This window comes from Chiloscyllium plagiosum, unplaced genomic scaffold (genome assembly GCF_037043375.1).
Source record: "Chiloscyllium plagiosum isolate Xiang-an unplaced genomic scaffold, Cpla_swu_hap1 HiC_scaffold_2, whole genome shotgun sequence".
NCBI classification, from domain to species: Eukaryota; Metazoa; Chordata; class Chondrichthyes; order Orectolobiformes; family Hemiscylliidae; genus Chiloscyllium; species Chiloscyllium plagiosum.
In genome coordinates, this window is record NW_028270140.1 from 20,565,381 (window position 1) to 20,583,842 (window position 18,462).

General features: G+C 40.6%; 1 protein-coding gene across 3 annotated transcripts in view; it reads left to right on the forward strand.

The window, feature by feature from the left end:
* The window catches only part of LOC122565174 (uncharacterized), a 108,744-nt gene that overhangs the window by 80,973 nt on the left and 9,309 nt on the right, over positions 1-18,462 (forward strand). For 2 of the 3 annotated variants that reach the window (XM_087995244.1, XM_087995253.1), the window contains exons 12-15: positions 2,135-3,404; positions 5,990-6,090; positions 7,106-7,165; positions 12,423-12,518. In XM_087995244.1, coding sequence (XP_087851370.1) covers positions 2,135-3,404; positions 5,990-6,090; positions 7,106-7,165; positions 12,423-12,518 — 1,527 coding nt within the window. The remainder of the gene's footprint in view (positions 1-2,134; positions 3,405-5,989; positions 6,091-7,105; positions 7,166-12,422; positions 12,519-18,462) is intronic. The other variant, XM_087995250.1, reaches the window with a different exon arrangement.

Genomic DNA, 18,462 nt, shown 5'->3' on the forward strand with positions numbered 1-18,462 from the left:
GTGTTGGAGGGGGTACAATCGGGGATGTTATATGAGGAATGGTTGAGGACACTGAATCTGAATTTGACGGAGTTTAAGATGATGAGGGCAGATCTGATTGAAACTTACAGAATACTGAGTGACCTGGATAGAATGGACATGAATAAGATGTTTCCACTAGTAGGAGAGACTAAAACCTGAAGGCACAGCTTCATAGTAAAGGGGCAATTTTTTGAACTGAGATGAGGTATTTTTCAGCCAAAGGGTAGTGAATCTATGGAACTCATTGTCGCAGGATGCTGTGGAGGCTTAGTCATTGAGACAGAGATAGATAAGTTCTCAGTGTGGGGATCAAGGGTAATGAGACAACGAAATAGAATGGGGTTGAGAAACATATCAGCCATGATTGAATGGTGGAGCAGACCCGTTGGACTGAAAGGCCTGATTCTACTCCTATGTCTTATGGTTTAGTACCTGATGAGTTTATGCCCAGAGAAAGCATTTGAACAGGCACGCATGTTTGGTAATTTTGCAAAACATAGGCAGCTAAAAGACACTGATCTTGTTTGCTGTCCTTACCAATGTTTTTCACTGTAAATTAAGCCAATTTGCTTGGAATTGCCGGTGATTTTAGTGCATTTTTAGTTTTAGGCTTTTGCAGATGTGGCCTGTTTAACACCATTTCCGTTTTAATTGATAATTTTCTCTTTGCACTGCAGAACTTCTGATTCAGGTCAGGTGGCCTTGAATTCAAGCTTTAAGGTAAAGGGAGGAAGTTATACAATGATATAAGGCCTAGCTAGGCCAGCTGAGCTGTGTACTGTTCTGAATATGGCATTTTAAAATTGCAGTGCTGGTGTTGGAAGAAATGCAGCACAAAGTTACTAAGATGTTACCAGGACATTCTATTAATTTGTAGAGGAATTATACAAGATACAAAATTATTTACTGGTAGTATTTAATAATTGTCAGTGGTGATTTGACAGTTTGTTGGAATTTGTTTGAATGGAGAGAAACCTGTTCTATTGGAGGTTGAGTATAGGATGAGACATAATCTTTAAAATCTGAGGCAGGCCATTCATGAGAGAAATTGGAAGTCACTTATTCATATAAAGGCTGCTAGAAATTCTAAACTAAAAACACAATTCAAACTCAACACTGACTTTGAATCTGAGATTGACTTTTGCTTCATAAGGATATAAAAGTATATAATGTTGGTTGGTTGGATAAACATATAGATCAGCTGTGGTCTGTGAATGGTGGATCAGGCTGATCTCCTTATTCCAGAGACTTGGGTGAATAATCTTGGTGTGGCATTGTTGTGCAATCCTGCAGAACTGCTGCAGTTGCCTAAGGTGCTGTATTTCAGATGAGATTCTATCTACCTGTTCAGGTGAATGTAGAAGATCCATGACACTATTTGAGCAAGAAAAGGAACCTAGTGTTTTGGGGGCAATATTTTTCTGCAGCCGTCACTCAAATAAATTATCTGGTCATTATGTTATTGCTGTCTGTGGGAACTGAAGTGAATAAATTGGATACTGATTTGATTTGATTTATTATTGTCAAGTGTAGTGAGATACAGGTGTCGTCGTCCCCCGTATCCATGGGTAATACGTTTGAAGACCAACCGTGGATGCCTGAAACCACAGATAGTAGCGAACCCTATCATTTAAATGGGAAATTTACCTCCCTGGCAGCCCCCAGTCCTTATTTCTGGAATGTTCCATGTAAAATTTTCAGGCCGTAGTAAACAGCGGGAACCAAATCCGTGGATACGGGAGTTCTATTGTACAATGAAAAGCTTGTAAACAACGAATGCAGAAATCTAGTGTTACAGCTGCAGAAGAGGTGCAGAGAAAGATCAACTTTAATATACGAGAGGTCAATTCAAAACAATGGGAATGAGCTGTTCTTGAATCTGCCTGATGGAAGAGGGTGGAAGAGAATTTAACCAGGGTAGGAAGAGTCTTTGATTTTGTTAGTTTCCCAAGGCAGTGGGAAGTACAGATGGAGTCAATGGATAGAAGAATGTGTTACAATATTTACTGTGTTACTATATTACAATAGTGACTGCATCTCAAAAAACAAAAGACACTGTTTTAAAAGAAAACATATTTTCAACTTCTCTTTGAATGTTGTCTTTCTGTTTCAGTGAGAAAGAAAGAAATATCAGCAAAGGAAACTCTGCCAAAGAAACCTGACTACTATAAGAAACGTTTTCCTTGCCATGGATTTGAAGAGGATCTTCTACAAGATAATCCTGTGGATGTATGTACCAGGAGCCAGAGGATTGTCAGACCACCACCAAAGTGGTGGATAGTACAGCATGCTGAAAACCATCCACAAAACATATTGAAGGCAGACTATTTGACAGATTTAGATGGCAGTTTACAAGATCAGATGGTAAAACCTTTAACATCACAAATGAAGAAGAAGAAAAAGAAGATGGGTTTGAAAATAAGATGTTCACGTGCACAAACAAAGAAGAATATCATACACGATTCAGAGGTGCAAAATGTCAATGAAGATGTTTCTGAATGTGATGTTTCTCCAGCCAGTTCACCACATCGCCGTTCAAAGCACACAGCTCAAACACGAGCAGCTAATAAATGTGGCAACAGTTCAGTTAGGTCACCAAATCACTGGTCAAAATGCACAGGGCAGCAGGAAATATCTAATAATTCAAGTGGGCCGTCATATCACCAGTCAAAACTCTCAGGGTACCAACCCATAGCCAATCAGCAGGACAATGGTTCTGATAATATGCCAATTAAGAAGCAAAGTAGAAAACAAAAGTATTCTTCTGTGCCATCTGTACCAAAAAAACGATTGTTTTCTGAGGTTGAAGAAGATAAAAAGGGAAAACCCTTAGACATGCATCTGCTGAACAAACGAAAATCTACATGGAAATCAAAAATTCATGATTTTGATGTGCAGAATGAAAAGGAAATTGAAGAGGGAGAGGAGGACTGTAGTCCACTTAGAAAACCAGACTATGTTTGTACAACTTCAAGGAAAACTAAGAACGGTACTCCTGTATCATCAAAGCCATCATCACAGAAATCCTCTCAAGAATCTGTAGCACCCTTTACTGAAGCTTATATTGACAAAAAGATTCCACAAAGACACCTTGACAATTGCAAGTCTCCAGGTAACCAAAGCCAGGTTCTAACAAGCGCAAGAAGGTCTGTCACCAAGCCTGTTGATGAATTTGCAACCAGGCCCCAGGTATCTGCTGGTACTCCACACCAGGCTGTAATGAGTTCCAGAAAGTATAGCACAACAAAGTGCCAAGATAAAACTGCTTCCCCTCAGCATTCTGAACAACCAGCAGATATGAGTGAGGAAGATGACAGACCAGAACCTTGTACTTCTGTGCGAAACAAAAGAACTGTAAGGCAAAGATTTCCTCACAATAATTTGTAAGTAGGCAAACATGTTCAGTACTTGAATATTATAATGAATGTGCTTTAATTGTAGCTTTCAATTATTCTGCTTGAAGTTATTATCTATCATTTTGCTCAGAATTTAAAAAAAAACTATTTTGTGAGTTGGTGAATATTAATCTTCAGTGCTTCAATATATATCGCCAGTTCGTTAGAAAAATTATGGCAATTTATAATACCGTATTTCCCCACCAACTCGCTAGTATTGATCCATTTATATTCAAAGCACCTAATAAATTTTAAATGTAAAATAATACAGATACCCAAGGTTACTCCAGGAGATGAGGGAAGAGATTGCTGCGCCTTTGGCGATGATCTTTGCGTTCTCACTGTCCACTGGAGTAGTGCCAGATGATTGGAGGGTGGCAATGTTATTCCCTTGTTCAAGAAAGGGAATAGGGATAATCCTGAGAATTACAGACCAGTCAGTCTTATGCCAGTGGTGGGCAAAGTATTGAAAAGAATTATGAGAGACAGGATTTATGATGACTTGGAAAACCATGGTTTGATTAGAGATAGTTAGCATTGCTTTGTGAAGGTAGGTTATGCGCCTCAAGCCTTATTGAATTCTTTGAGGATGTGACAAAACATGTTGGTGAAGGTGGAACCTCGATTATCCGAATATTGAATTATCTGAAGGAGATCGTGAGGTCCCGACAGAAACATTACATCAAAGACATGTTTCCAACACTGATCGCGTCTTTTGTTTACAGTGATAAAAATTGCACTCAATGCTGCCGAGAACAGTCTTGGACTAATGGGAGCTGGGGGGGCGGGAGCGGTGGTTTTGGTTGGGGGGGGGGTGTAGACGAGGGTGCTGGGGGGCGGGGTTTGGGTGGGCACGGACGGGGGGCGGTGTTGGACGGGGTTGGGAGGGGTGGGCGGGGGATTGCGTGCAGTGTGCTGCTGCCTCGTCTGAGCAGGGAGCAAACTTTATAGAAAACTCCGAGCCACTAGAGGAAAGGCAATTTGAATCGATTAACCGAATAATCAATTATCCGAGCAAAATAGTGCCCGCCCATCTCGTTCATATAATCGATATTCCTCTGTACTTTGATTATGGCAAGGTCTTTAATAAGGTTCCCCATAGTAGGCTCATTCAGAAAGTAAGGAGGTATTGGATACAGGGAAATCTGGCTATCCAGATAGAGAATTGGCTGGCTTATAGGAGACAGAGAGTGGTGGTAGATGGAAAATATTCAGCCTGGAGCTCAGTAATCAGTGGTGTTCTGCAGGGATTGGTTCTGAAACCTCTCCTCTTTGTGATTTTTATAAATGACTTGGACAAGAAAGTGGAAGGGTGGGTTAGTAATTTTGCCAATGACACGAAGGTTGGTGGAGTTGTGGATAGTGTGGTAGGTTGCAACGAGACATTGACAGGATGCAGAACTGGACTGATAAGTAGCAGATGGAGTTCACCATGGAAAAGTGTGAAGTAATTCACTTTGCCAAGTCGAATTTGAATGCAGAATACAGGGTTAAAGGCAGGATTCTTGGCAATGTGGAGGAACAGAGAGATCTTGGGATCCATGTCCACAGATCCCTCAAAGTTGCCACTCAAGTTGATATGGTTGTTAAGAAGGTATCTGGTGTGTTGGCTGCCATTAGCAGGGACATTTGGTTGGACCACACTTGGAATATTGTGTTCAGTTCTGGTTGTCTCATTGTAGGAAAGATGTGGAAGCATCAGAGAGTGCAGAGGAGATTTGCAAGGATGCTGCCTGGACTGGAGGGTGTATCTTATGAAGAAAGGTTGAGGAAGCTAGGGCTTTTCTAATTGCAGTGAAGAAGGATGGGAGGTGACTTGATAGATGTGTACAAGCTGTTGAGAGGCATAGATAGTATGCATAGCTAGAGGTGACTTCCCATGGTGAAAAAGTCTACCAGGAGGCGGCATAATTGTAAGGTAATAGGAAGAAGGTTAAGGGGAGATGTCAGAAGTAGGTTCTTTACACAGATCGTGATGGGTACGTGGAATGCACCGCCAGCAGTGGTAGTAAAATCAGATGCATTAGGGACATTTAAGCGTCTCTTGGATTGGCACATGGAAGATAGTACAACGAAGGGTATATAGTTTAGTGTGATCTTAGAGTAGGATAAAAGGTCGGCACACTATCAGGTCCGAAGGGCCTGTACTGTGCTATGTTCTATCATGAATGCTCTTAAATGCTTTCTCATGGAAGAAATGACTTTTTTTTGCCTGTCTTGTTTTGCACACTTTTTTCAGGATTACATTAGCAGTTTTAAACATGAGATAGCTGTACTGTTTTGATAAAAGTACAAATAGTACTGCAAACGTTTTGGGGATCTTGTGCTAATTACATTTATGTTGTTTTTGTATATTACTTGTGTTTATGGGAAATCGGTGATGACTGTGCATTGTTAGATGGTGTTTCAGAAAAGAATTCTTACATGTAGGCTGATTTGAGTTTTAACACTGGCAAACAGGTGAAGTTAAAACTATATATATGCATTATTTAATGTTTTACCAGAAAGACAATTTGCTTATTTTCAGTTAAGTATTTGAGAATAACAAGTTGAAGGATTCTTTTTATTTTTAGGCCTGTTTTTAATAAGAGTGGGCCAGGGTCATGTGTGAATTATGAAGAGGAGTCATTTGATCCAGGTGATGAAGAAGATTTTGAACATGGAGAAATAATGGGTAGGAGTAAAAATATTCTGTGAAAAATATATGTTGGTTTAAATGTTAGAAGTAGCACAAAGAATGTAAACATTCTTTCAAAGTAATTTAAGTCATTATGTTACATTTTTGTTTAAATGAGCATTAGCTCCTCTTGCCTGCTGCTGTCTTGTCGAAAAGCTGATTATTTATGTATTGGTAGATTATTTCAATGTTTATTGGTTGTTGAGTAAAGAGGGAAAAGTATGTTAAAGCTCAACCTGAATTTGACCTCATCTGATTTTCACTCGAGTTATTTCTCCAACAAGAATTGTGTCCAGATTATTTTTCCTCATTATTTGGAGAAGTAGAGGTTGTTGTAATGATCTCTACTACTATCTTACCTCATATCTAAATCTAAACACTGTCTGTAGAACTTGCTTCTACTTGGCACTTTTAACTTAGTGCCAAAGTTTCCTTTTTCCTTTGTCACTACCAGGTTTCTTGGCTAATACTTTGTTGCACCTTCATGTTGTCCTCTATTGCTTATGTCAGCTAGGTGTGGTTCTGTTAGTCAATGCCTTTCCAGCTCACAAGTTGAATCAAACTGATTTTTCCCAGTGATGGAAGTAATGGTTATACTCTTCAAAAGCACAAGTAGCTTTCAAAAGTGTGATCTGCACAAGGAGATCTGTAGTAGTTGCTTGAGAAATATTTTGGATTCCTTCTCTAAACTTGTGTTCACTTGTGTACAAGTGTACTTGAAGCCAAAAGATCCAATTTGCCTATCAAAATAAAATGCATTCACTGGGTGTAATAAGAGTACTACTACCATGATCCAAACACCTTAGGTTGTATGAATAGCAGAAAGGTAGGAAGAAACCTCTTCAGTTACTTACTTGTGGCCTCTAGTTCTGAATGAAACTGTCAATAGAGGATTTGGTCAACCCTGTTGAGTAGCATCCAGTTGATATCAGAAGTTAATTGGTTTCAAAGGGAGAAAGATTACAGGGACGTTTCTCTGTAAGCTCTTCATTCATCCTTTTCTTTCTTTTAGACTTTGGTGATGCCAGTGATGATGACAGTTATACAAAAGAGAGCACCACTGAGGAAAATGGTCAGTTTATCATAGGTTTAAAGCCTGTATTCTATTGTAAAGCAGATATCATTGAGTCACTGGTGTTAGTATAATTATTTTGACTTAATTGTAAGCATTCTTGTCTCTTAATTAGAAGGCTGTTGGTTCATCCCCACTCTAGGTCTTAACTGATCTCTGACATAACTGCACGTCCTTAAGTACCTCTATGTAACACAGTTCACTCAATCTCTACATTAAAATTAACATTGCAAATGGTAATTGAGGCTAAATCAGAAAAAGTTGAAAGTTTGAACCACCCTTTGGCCAAAGTGTTTCCAAACTGCACTAATGAAAGGCTATGTTCCTTAGTCTTAAACTCACTAGCCAGTATTTCTCTACACTGACATTCCTGTTAATGTATTGAAAATTTAAATCAAATCCCTGCTCAATTATCTAAATGCCAACTATCTAGTGTGTAAAATATCTCCCTGATATTGTAAATTTGCACTCCAGGTATCATTCAAGTAAATTTCTTTCCTTCATAGCAAATACAGCAAACTTTGTTTTAACTGACACTCTTAATAAGTCGTGATCAAATACCGTGATCTATTATGATGTCTGAGTCTTTATGCTGTAAATAAAGTACAGATAGACAATCCTTTGTCGAAACCCTCAGGACCAGCTTCTTTTGGATTTCGGAATTTTTCAGATAAAGGATTAAATGACATTTTTGTAGTAAAATTGAAAAGAAAATTCAAGAACAGCAGACCCACCTGTGATTACTATGAGCACTGAGACAGAATTGGCACCTGCCAGTGCTGGGCCACACCGCTACATCACATCTGAGTGACGTGAGTTGAGTGGGTGTGGAGTTGCATTAACTGCATGTCAAGCAAACTTGTTAATGAGAAAAGAACTTCAGGAAAAAATTTTGGAGCTCTTCAGATTTCTGGTAAAGGATTGTCTACCTGTCTAATGATGTGTACAGCCCTTCCGTTATGTTTCTGTTACTTAGTATGTTTTTACATACACGTTTTTGAGCGATGTTATGGCGGGAAAGGAAGAAGCAGAGGGCTTCCCCGGTCCCCAACGCCTTCTCTTCACCATGGACATCCAGTCCCTGTGCACCTCCATCCCCCATCACGAAGGACTCAAAGCCCTCCGCTTCTTCCTTTCCCGCTGTACCAACCAGTACCCTTCCACTGACACCCTCCTTCGACTGACTGAACTGGTCCTCACCCTGAACAACTTCTCTTTCCAATCCTCCCACTTCCTCCAAACGAAAGGAGTAGCCATGGGCACCCGCATGGGCCCCAGCTATGCCTGCCTCTTGGTAGGATATGTGGAACAGTCCATCTTCCGCAACTACACTGGCCCCACCCCCCACCTTTTCCTCCGCTACATCGATGACTGTATCGGCGCCACCTCGTGCTCCCACGAGGAGGTTGAACAGTTCATCCACTTCACCAACACCTTCCACCCCGACCTCAAATTCACCTGGACAGTCTCAGATTCCTCCCTCCCCTTCCTCGACCTTTCAATGTCTATCTCAGGCGACCGAATTAACACGGACATCTACTACAAACCAACCGACTCCCACAGCTAACTGGACTACACCTTCTCCCACCCTGCCCCCTGTAAAAATGCCATCCCATTCTCCCAATTCCTTCGTCTCCGCCGCATCTGCTCCCAGGAGGACCAGTTTCAAAAACGTACAACCCAGATGGTCTCCTTTTTCAAGGACTGCAATTTCCCCCCCGACGTGGTCAATGATGCCCTCCACCGCATCTCTTCCACTTCCCGCTCCTCCGCCCTTGAGCCCTGCCCCTCCAACCGCCACCAGGACAGAACCCACTGGTCCTCACCTACCACCCCACCAATCTCCATGTACAGCGTATCATCCGCCGTCATTTCCGCCACCTCCAAACGGACCCCACCACCAAGGATATATTTCCCTCCCCTCCCCTATCAGCATTCCGTAAAGACCACTCCCACCGTGACTCCCTCGTCAGATCCACACTCCCCACCAACCCAACCTCCACTCCCGGCACCTTCCCCTGCAACTGCAGGAGGTGCAAGACTTGCGCCCACACCTCCCCCCTCACCTCCCTCCAAGGCCCCAAAGGAAACTTCCATATCCGCCACAAATTCACCTGCACCTCCACACACATCATCTATTGCATCCTCTGCACCCGATGTGGCCTCCTCTATATTGGGGAGACGGGCCGCCTACTTGCGGAGCGTTTCAGAGAACACCTCTGGGACACCCGGACCAACCAACCCAACCACTCTGTGGCTCAACACTTCAACCCCCCCTCCCACTCCACCAAGGATATGCAGGTCTTTGGACTCCTCCATCGCCAGACCACAACAACACGACAGTTGGAGGAAGAGCGCCTCATCTTCCGCCTAGGAACCCTCCAACCACAAGGGATGAACTCGGATTTCACCAGTTTCCTCATTTCCCCTCCCCCCACCTTGTCTCAGTCAAATCCATCGAACTCAGCACCGCCTTCCTAACCTGCAATCTTCTTCTTGACCTCCCCGCCCCCACCCCAGTCTGACCTATCACCCTCACCTTGACCTCTTTCCACCTATCGCATTTCCAACGCCCCGCCCCCAAGTCGCTCCTCCCTACCTTTTATCTTAGCCTGCTGGACACACTTTCCTCATTCCTGAAGAAGGGCTTATGCCCGAAACGTCGATTCTCCTGTTCCCTGGATGCTGCCTGACCTGCTGCGCTGTTCCAGCAACACATTTTCAGCTCTGATCTCCAGCATCTGCAGACCTCACTTTCTCCTCCAAGGTTTACTGCGGTTATGCATACCTTTTGATTACCTGGAAAATTTGATAATCTGGCATACTCCTGGTCCCATAGGTGCCAGTTAATAAAAGCTTTGCTGTACATCTGTCCTCATATTGTGGTGCATAAAATACTTTCACGTGTTGAAGTCATGTCTTTGTGTTGCAATATTGTTACTTCTACCCTTTATATTCTAATCCTCTAGATATAAATGGTACAATCCATTGGACATAATGATTATTTTCTGCACATGTCCATGAAAGTTTGGTATCCAGTGCACCTGGGCACCAGGTTTCTTTGAGCCTCCAGTGTTTATGGCTTTTCTCCATTCATGATGTACAGGAGGCCCTATTTATGAATACCTGCTCTAATGAATATAGTTTGATGCAGGTGTGGAATTTTAAAGATCAGACATACAAACGTTTCCTGTGCCTACTAATCACTATTTTATGCTGTCTTACATTATGTTCCAACTTGCATACGAGTCAACTTGCAGATGGACTCCAAGGCAGAACCTGTTTGTAACCTGGGCTGCTTCGACCTTGAACCGCCTGTCTCAGATTTTAGTTCTATCAATGTCGCTTGTACTTCCCGATTACAAATATTAATTACTTTATATATGCACATTGTGCCTTATATGGTGGAGACAAATACAAAATACTTAGTTAACAAATTTGCAGTTTTCCTTATTCCTCATGATATATTTTTGTCTTGGCTGATAAGGAGCCCATGTTTTACTTCTCCTATTTTTACTCATCAGTTCTGAGGAAGGGTGACTCGACCTGAAATGTTAACACTGATTTCTCTCAACAGTTGCTGCCAGACCTGCTGAGCTTTTCCAGCAATTTCTATTTTTGTCTTTTACCTTTGCAAATCCATTTTCATTTGTTTACAGTCTCTAAATTTTGTTTTTAATTTCTTTCTTGTTTACTTTGATATTCTGTTCTTTTCCTCTTTAACAATTCTTTACTGATTACTAAAAATCCCCTCAATCGTCAGTTACCTTTGTTATAACTGTGTAAACTTTTAAAGTTCAAACTTCTTTATTTACAGATGATTTTATTGTTATTTTAAATTAATTATGTTTTTTTGAGCGATAATGCCAGTTGATGATAGATATTCATACCCCAGTATTAAAACGTCTTGCCAGTGATGTGCTACATAAAAGTTGTCAGTTTAGCTATTAGACCTTACATAGTTTTTCAGAGGGGCTAGCTCAATCTGAAGAAGCATGTGATTGAATAAAATCAGACCTCTTCGTACAAAAATAAACACAGTTTGTTTCAGTAATCTACAAAAGCCAAGGAATTCATTTGTTTTTTTTTTAAACATGGCAATTTAACATCTGGATCAGCCTCAAACCTTTTGCTAAAGCAAAGACATAAGCAAGGGACAGTTGCAGAAAAACAGGTTTTATCCATTTAGAATATTAGTCCTGATCTGACTTTAGGATTTGTTTCCACTTTGGGTTTTAATATCATGTCCTGTAATTTTAATCCCTACAAATAATCTTTAGATCTCAAATCTTACCTTCTCTCAAGTCAGCACAGACACTTTCGTTGAATATAACTTTTGTGTGCATGAGTAAGTGGATGCGGGTTGGGTTCTAAGCTAACTTACCAAGTGATAAGGCCTTGTTCTGAGTGAAAGTCTTCAACGTACAACCTTTTATTTTGAGGGGAGGAAATTCATTTTCAAAAAAGCCATCTTGACAAAATTGAATTGAAACAAGATTGGGTAGGTTTTATGTATTTTATAGAGTTGGAGGATATATCTTATGTTGAACGGAGAATGCAATGTTTATATTTGTTCTGTATAGTGCAAGAGGTCTAATATTAATATTCAGCCATGATTACCATATTGAACATTTTTTTCAGTTTAATTTCCTCAGTTTGTTTGCATGCCTGTTTTGTACTTTTTTTCCTTGTTATCTCGGGTGTGTGCAGACCTTGCATTGTTATAGCCAAATTTTTGCTGACAACTCAATTCGTTTGGAATTTGTTTTGAATTTTAGAAGTCATTAAATTGTGCAGAATTTAGAATATAGAAACTGGTTGTTGATTTAAGACATTTTATATTAATCTTTATCCTTCAAATAGCAATAATCCAGATTCCTCCTCCTGACTCTGTAATTAACAAAACTCTATTTTTCATTAGAATATACAGATCACATATTAGCTAACTTGATTGAATCTCCTGAATGAGTATTCTTTTAGTATTTGCTTTTTGACAAGTATTCAAAGGAGAAAAAGCCAGCACCATAAAATGGCCACAGGGATCTGTTGCCTCACCCAGCTGACCTGTGGCACATACATTAGATCTTAATTTAGTGAATAATGCCACAATTTTAGTGGTGGATTTATCCTGGCATTTAATCAATATAAGTTAACTGTTTTAATTCTGGATCAAACATATTAAAAGTATGTTATGATGATGATTAAAGTAAGTTAAACTACTTTCTGGTAATTTCAGTCTGTTTTATTATTTGAACAGACAACCGTGAGAAGAGGCCATTTGAAAGAGCAATGCAAGAAAGTTTGAAACCTACCTGTGTTTGGAACATTAAAGAAAGCAGTGAAGTATTTGTAGGTTTGTGTCCTTGCCATTGCACAAAAATGAACAGCACATAATTGAAATAATAGGTGATCACTGGGCTCACGGGTTTTCTGTTCTTCATTTGTCCATAAATACATAGGGTTTGTTCTAGATCAGCAACTCAATTTTTGTGTTTTCACCTTCTTCAAGATTAACTTCATATAGGTCTAACCAAAAGTAATCTGGATTAAAATTAGAGGACAAAGGAAGCCATTTGACCTGGTGTCATGAATTATTCCATACCAGAGCACTTCAAAAAAATTTTGTTCTAACTCCTCATGTTTTGTTTTTTGTCAATATATTACCTTTTAAGTCTTATGATTGACTCTGCTTTATTAACTGGTTGCAGTCATGCAGTCGATCTTAATGTGCTTTTCTCGGACCTGTTATTTCTAGGTTATATTTCCAATTTTTCTTTCCAGCTATACTCCATACATTTGGAAAAATAACTCAATTAAACTACATTTGTCATTTTCCTATTTTGAGTACTCTTGCCTTTATTGTCACTGATACTGGGATGTACGTGCAGCCAGTCAATGTCACTGTGAAGCAGAATGGGAATATACAGCAAATCAGCATCGCTGAAGCAGAATAAGAGAGCAGACCAATATGAGAAATTTAGGATGGCTTAATTACAAACGTGCTGGAATGTGTATCCAGACAAATTGTATCACCAGGGCTAGATCTTTAAACTAATTATTGGGAATGAGGGTTCAATTGAAAGCAAGTTTTAAAAAAAAAGCTATCAAGCAGAGATGCAGGGCAAATGATAACCAAAGGGTCTCACAAAGGGGTAGTAAAGTGCACCAATAATTTGAACCAGAATAAGTGATAATGATAAAAAGTCATAAGGTTCTTTAACTGCACGCACACAGCATTTGTAAAAAGATGGATGAATGGACTGCACAAATAGAAATAAAGATGGACAGAAATAGCAGGAGAAACTCAACAGTATTTGTGGAAGAAAACAAGACTTAACATGTTTGACTCCAGTGATCTATCTTCAGAACTGTTCGAAAGAATGGTCACTGACCTTGAAATGTTATATATTTTCTCTGCACAAATGCTGCCTGTTCTGCTGAGTTTCTCTAGCAACTTCTGCTTTTGTTTGTTTCAGATCTTCAGTGCTTTGTTTTACAAACAGAAATAACAAAATTTGACTTGATTGTTACTGCAGACGCAAGGTTGAAGGGTGACCAGGACTAGGGATTCAATATTCAAGGGATCCAATGTTCTGGGTAAAATAAGCAAAAAAAGAAAAAGGTGATGGAGTAGCATTGATAATAAAGGAAAATATTGTGCAGTGATGAGCAATGATATAAGTACAATAGGTTGTGATCTGGAAATAAGTCATAGCAAGGGAAAGAAGTCAAGATGGGAGTCAGCTATAGGTCCCCAAATGTTACCTCACTGTTGGACCAAGTGTAAATCAGGAAGTAATAAGGCATGTAAAAGGGCCACAGCAAATGTTTTGGGTGATTCAAGTCTGTGTATTTTGACTGGGCAACTCGGGTGAGCATCAGTTACATGGAAGTTAGATTTGTAAAGTACGTCAGGGAGTGTTTGTTAGATCATAACATCGCACAACTTACCCAGCAACAAGCTATTTTAAATCTAGTAACATGCAATGAGATAGGGATTAGGACGAGATTTTATAGTTAGAGATCCTCTGAGAGAATTGATGGCCACTTGAAGAATGAATTTAAAGTTTACTTTTAGGTAGAGAAACTTAGGTCTCAAGTTAGCATCAACAACTTTAATAAAGGCAATTGCTAGGGTACAAAGAATTGTCTATAGCGGGCTTGGAAAGTAGACTAAGGAGGAGGCCTGTATATGAACAGGAGCACACATTGAAGCAGATGTTTCAAAACTTTTAGTAAAACATTGTTCTTGTCAGAAAGAAGCATGAATCATCTGTGTTTAATGGAAGTGGTCAAGGAGTGCTTCCAATCAAAAACAAAAGCATACAACGTGGTGGAAAAATAGTGGTAGGCCAGAGGATAGGGAATTTTCTCTTTAGGAACCAGCAGCTGTTGACTTAAAAAATTAGTAAAAGTGGCTTATAAAAACAATTTGGATGGAAATACAAACAAACCATCGAGCTTCTGTGGGGTTGTAGAAAGGGAATGACAAAAGTAAGTGTGGAACTTTTAAAGGATATCATTGGGGAATTGATCATAACAAACAGGGATAATTTAAATCAATACTTGTATATTGTTCTTCACAGTGGAGGACACTAAACAGTGCAGAGATAACAAATAAGAAAGGTGTTAATAGGAGGGTATGTCTTTGAACAATGTCTCACAAGGGACGAGGTATTTGACAAACTGAAAGCAGACAGGTTGCCTGGACCTGATGGCCTATACTCAATGTTTTAAAGGGGGTGAAAATAGATATAATTAGGGATGTGAATAAATGCTGGCCAGCCAGCAATGTCCACGTCCCACAGGTGAGTTGAAAATAAAAATAGTCGAAATATTCCAGAACCCTCTGGATAGCAGTAACAGGATAGGTCAGAGTCAGCATGGATTTATGAAGGGGAAATCATGCTTGACTAATCTTCTGGAATTTTTTGAGGATGTAACTCTGAAGATAGACAAGGGAGATCCAGTGGATGTAGTGTACCTGGACTTTCAGAAAGCCTTTGATAAAGTCCCACCTAGGAGGTTAGTGAGCAAAATTAGGGCACATGATATTGGGGGCAAAGTACTGACTTGGATTGAAAATTGATTGGCTGACAGGAAACAAAGAGTAGTGATAAATGGCTCCCTTTTGGAATGGCAGAGGTACTGCAGGGATCAGTGCTGGGACCGCAGCTTTTTACAATATATATTAATGATATAGAAGATGGTATTAATGGTAACATTAGCAAATTTGCTGATGATACAAAGCTGGGTGGTAGGGTGAAATGTGAGGAGGATGTTAGGAGATTACAGGGTGACCTGAACAGGTTAGGTGAGTGGACAGATGCATGTTAGATGCAGTTTAATGTGGATAAATGTATGGTTATGCACTTTGGTGGCAAGAACAGGAAGGCAGATTGCTACCTAAATGGAGTCAAGTTAGATAAAGGGGCAGTACAAAGAGATCTGGGTGTTTTTGTACACCAGTCAATGAAGACAAGCATGCAGGTACAGCAGGTAGTGAAGAAAGCTAATAGCATGCTGGCCTTCAAAACCAGAGGGATTGAGTATAGAAGCAAAAAGGTTCTTCTGCAGCTGTACAGGGCCCTGGTGAGACCGCATCTGGAGTATTATGTGGAGTTCTGGTCTCCAAATTTGAGGAAAGACATTCTGGCTATTGAGGGAGTGCAGCGTAGGTTCACGAGGTCAATTCCTGGAATGGCGGGACTATCTTATGTTGAAAGATTGGAGCAACTGGGCTTCTATACCCTTGAGTTTAGAAGACTGAGAGGGTATCTGATTGAAACGTATAAGATTATTAAAGGATTGGACACTCTGGAAGCAGGAAACATGTTTCCGCTGATGGGCGAGTCCCGAACCAGAGGACACAGCTTAAAAATAAGGGGTAAAGATGAGGAGAAACTTCTTCACCCAATGGTTGTGTGGAATGCTCTGACCCAGAGGGCAGTGGAGGCCCAGTCTCTGGATTCGTTTAAGAAAGAGTTGGATAGAGCTCTCAAGGATAGTAGAATCAAGGGTTATGGAGATAAGGCAGGAACAGGATGCTGATTAAGGATGATCAGCCATGATCATACTGAATGGTGGTGCAGGCTTGTAGGGCAGAATGGCCTACTCCTGCACCTATTGTCTATTCAGGAGGGTTCCAGTGGATTGGAAGACCATTGGTGTCAGGCCTTTTCAAAAGGGAGAACGACCAAAAGGAAGAAGCTGTAGGCTTGTTTTCCTCCTCTCCTTTATTAAGGGAGAAATGGCTAGACATTTAGAAAAAGCTTAACATAATCAAAAGAGAGTTGGTGTGGCTTTGTGAAAGGGAAATTATGTTAACAAGTTTGCTAGAATTATTTGGGAATATAACGTGCAGTTTTGATTAAAGAGAGCCTATAGATGTAGTTTTATTTTGATTTCCAAAAGGCATTTAATAAGGGGCTACATTAAAACAAGCTAGGAACTGACTGTAATGGTGATAATTTATTGGAATGGATTTAAGTTTGGATAACACACACAAGACAGAGCCGGGATTAATGACGTTTGGGTTGGAAATTATAACTAGTTGAGTGCCACGAGGAACAGGCCTCAATTTTTACTATCTATATTAATGACTCTGAAAAGGGGCCAGAGTGTAAGGTACCCACATTTGCTGGTGATGCAAAAATAGCTGAGAGAGCATGTGGTGATGAAGATATGAGAAATTTCCAAGAGGGAATGGTTTAAATGGCCTACCCCTTATTTTTAAGCTGTGTCCTCTGGTTCGCGACCCGCCCATCAGCGGAAACATGTTTCCTGCTTCCAGAGTGTCCAATCCTTTAATAATGTTGGCAAATGGGGTTTAATGTAGTAAAGTATGAGGCTTTGCACTTAAGTAGGCAGACAGAAAAGGTAGCCTATATTTAAACGAAGAAACTCCAAAAAGTGCAGAACAGAATGATCTGGCTGTTCTTGTGCATGAACCACAAGAATGTTTGCATGAGGGCGCTGTAGGTAATTAAAGTGAATTGAATTTTGGCCTTTATTGCCAAAGGTTGGAGATGTTTTTATTTGTTTGTGAGACGAGGGCATCGCTAGCTCCGACAGTATTTTTTAAAAATCCGGACCATAGGGATGCTGTTTCGTAAGAGAGAGTCAGCGTGGTGGTGGTTTAACCTGAGAGTCACCATGTCTCAGGCAAGGGGAGAGGCTGAGAAGGAGAGTCCTTTCATAGTAACTTCAGCTGTGTTGCGGCATCAGTTTGCATCACAAGCCAGCCGTCCAGCTGACTGGCTTGTTCAGCCATGGCAGGATTCAAACCCAGGTCCTCAGACTGTGGCCTAAGTCTCTGGGTTAATATTAACTAGGAGGCAGTGAGGTCTGCAGATGCTGGAGATCAGAGTTGAGAGAGTGTTGCTGGAAAAGCATAGCAGGTCAGGCAGCATCTGGGGCCGGGGCCCGAAACGTCGATTTTCCTGCTTCTCAGATGCTGCATAATCTGCTGTGCTTTTCTAGCAACACACTCTTATCTCTGGGTTACTAGGCTAGTGATAATGCCACTAAGCATCTGGCCTCAGTTGCTCGGGAGAAGGTGGTGGTGAGCTGCTGTCTTGAACCACTGCAGCCCATTTCCTGAAGGTAAACCTGCAATGCTGCTAGAGAGCCATTTCAGGATTTTGATCTAGCAATACTGAAGGAGTGGTGAAACATTCCTTAGTCAGGATGATAAGTGACTTGGAGAGGAACTCGCAGATGGTGGTGTCCCTATGTATCTGCTGCTCTTATCCTTTTTATGGAGGTGTTCGTGGGTTTGGAAAGTACCATCTAAGCATCTTCGGTGAATTTCTGCACTGCACCTTGCAGATAACACACATTTCTGCTACTGAGCATTTAATGGTGTGCACGGAGTGGATATGCTGCCAGTAAATCAGCTGCTTTGTTCTGCATGGTGTCAAGCTCCTTGTGTGGTGGAACTGTACTCATCCAGGCAAGTGGGAAGTTTAAAAATGAGGAAATCTTGGTGCACCTGTACAAGCTGATAGTGGTGAGGCTGTACTTGCAGTACTGTGTACAGTTTTGATACCTGCACCTAAGAAAAGATGTATTGATATAGGAGGCGGTTCCAAAGAGATTTTTCAAGCTATTTCCTGGGTTGAAGGAATTGATTTATCAGACTGGCAAAACAGGTTGGGCCTTTATCATTTTGCAGGATGAATGTATTGAATGCATGATTCTTTGGGAGTGTGACTGGATAAATATTGAGAATATTGTACACTCGTGGGAGAATCTCAAAATAGGTGACACCATTACAGAATTAGGGAATACAAGTT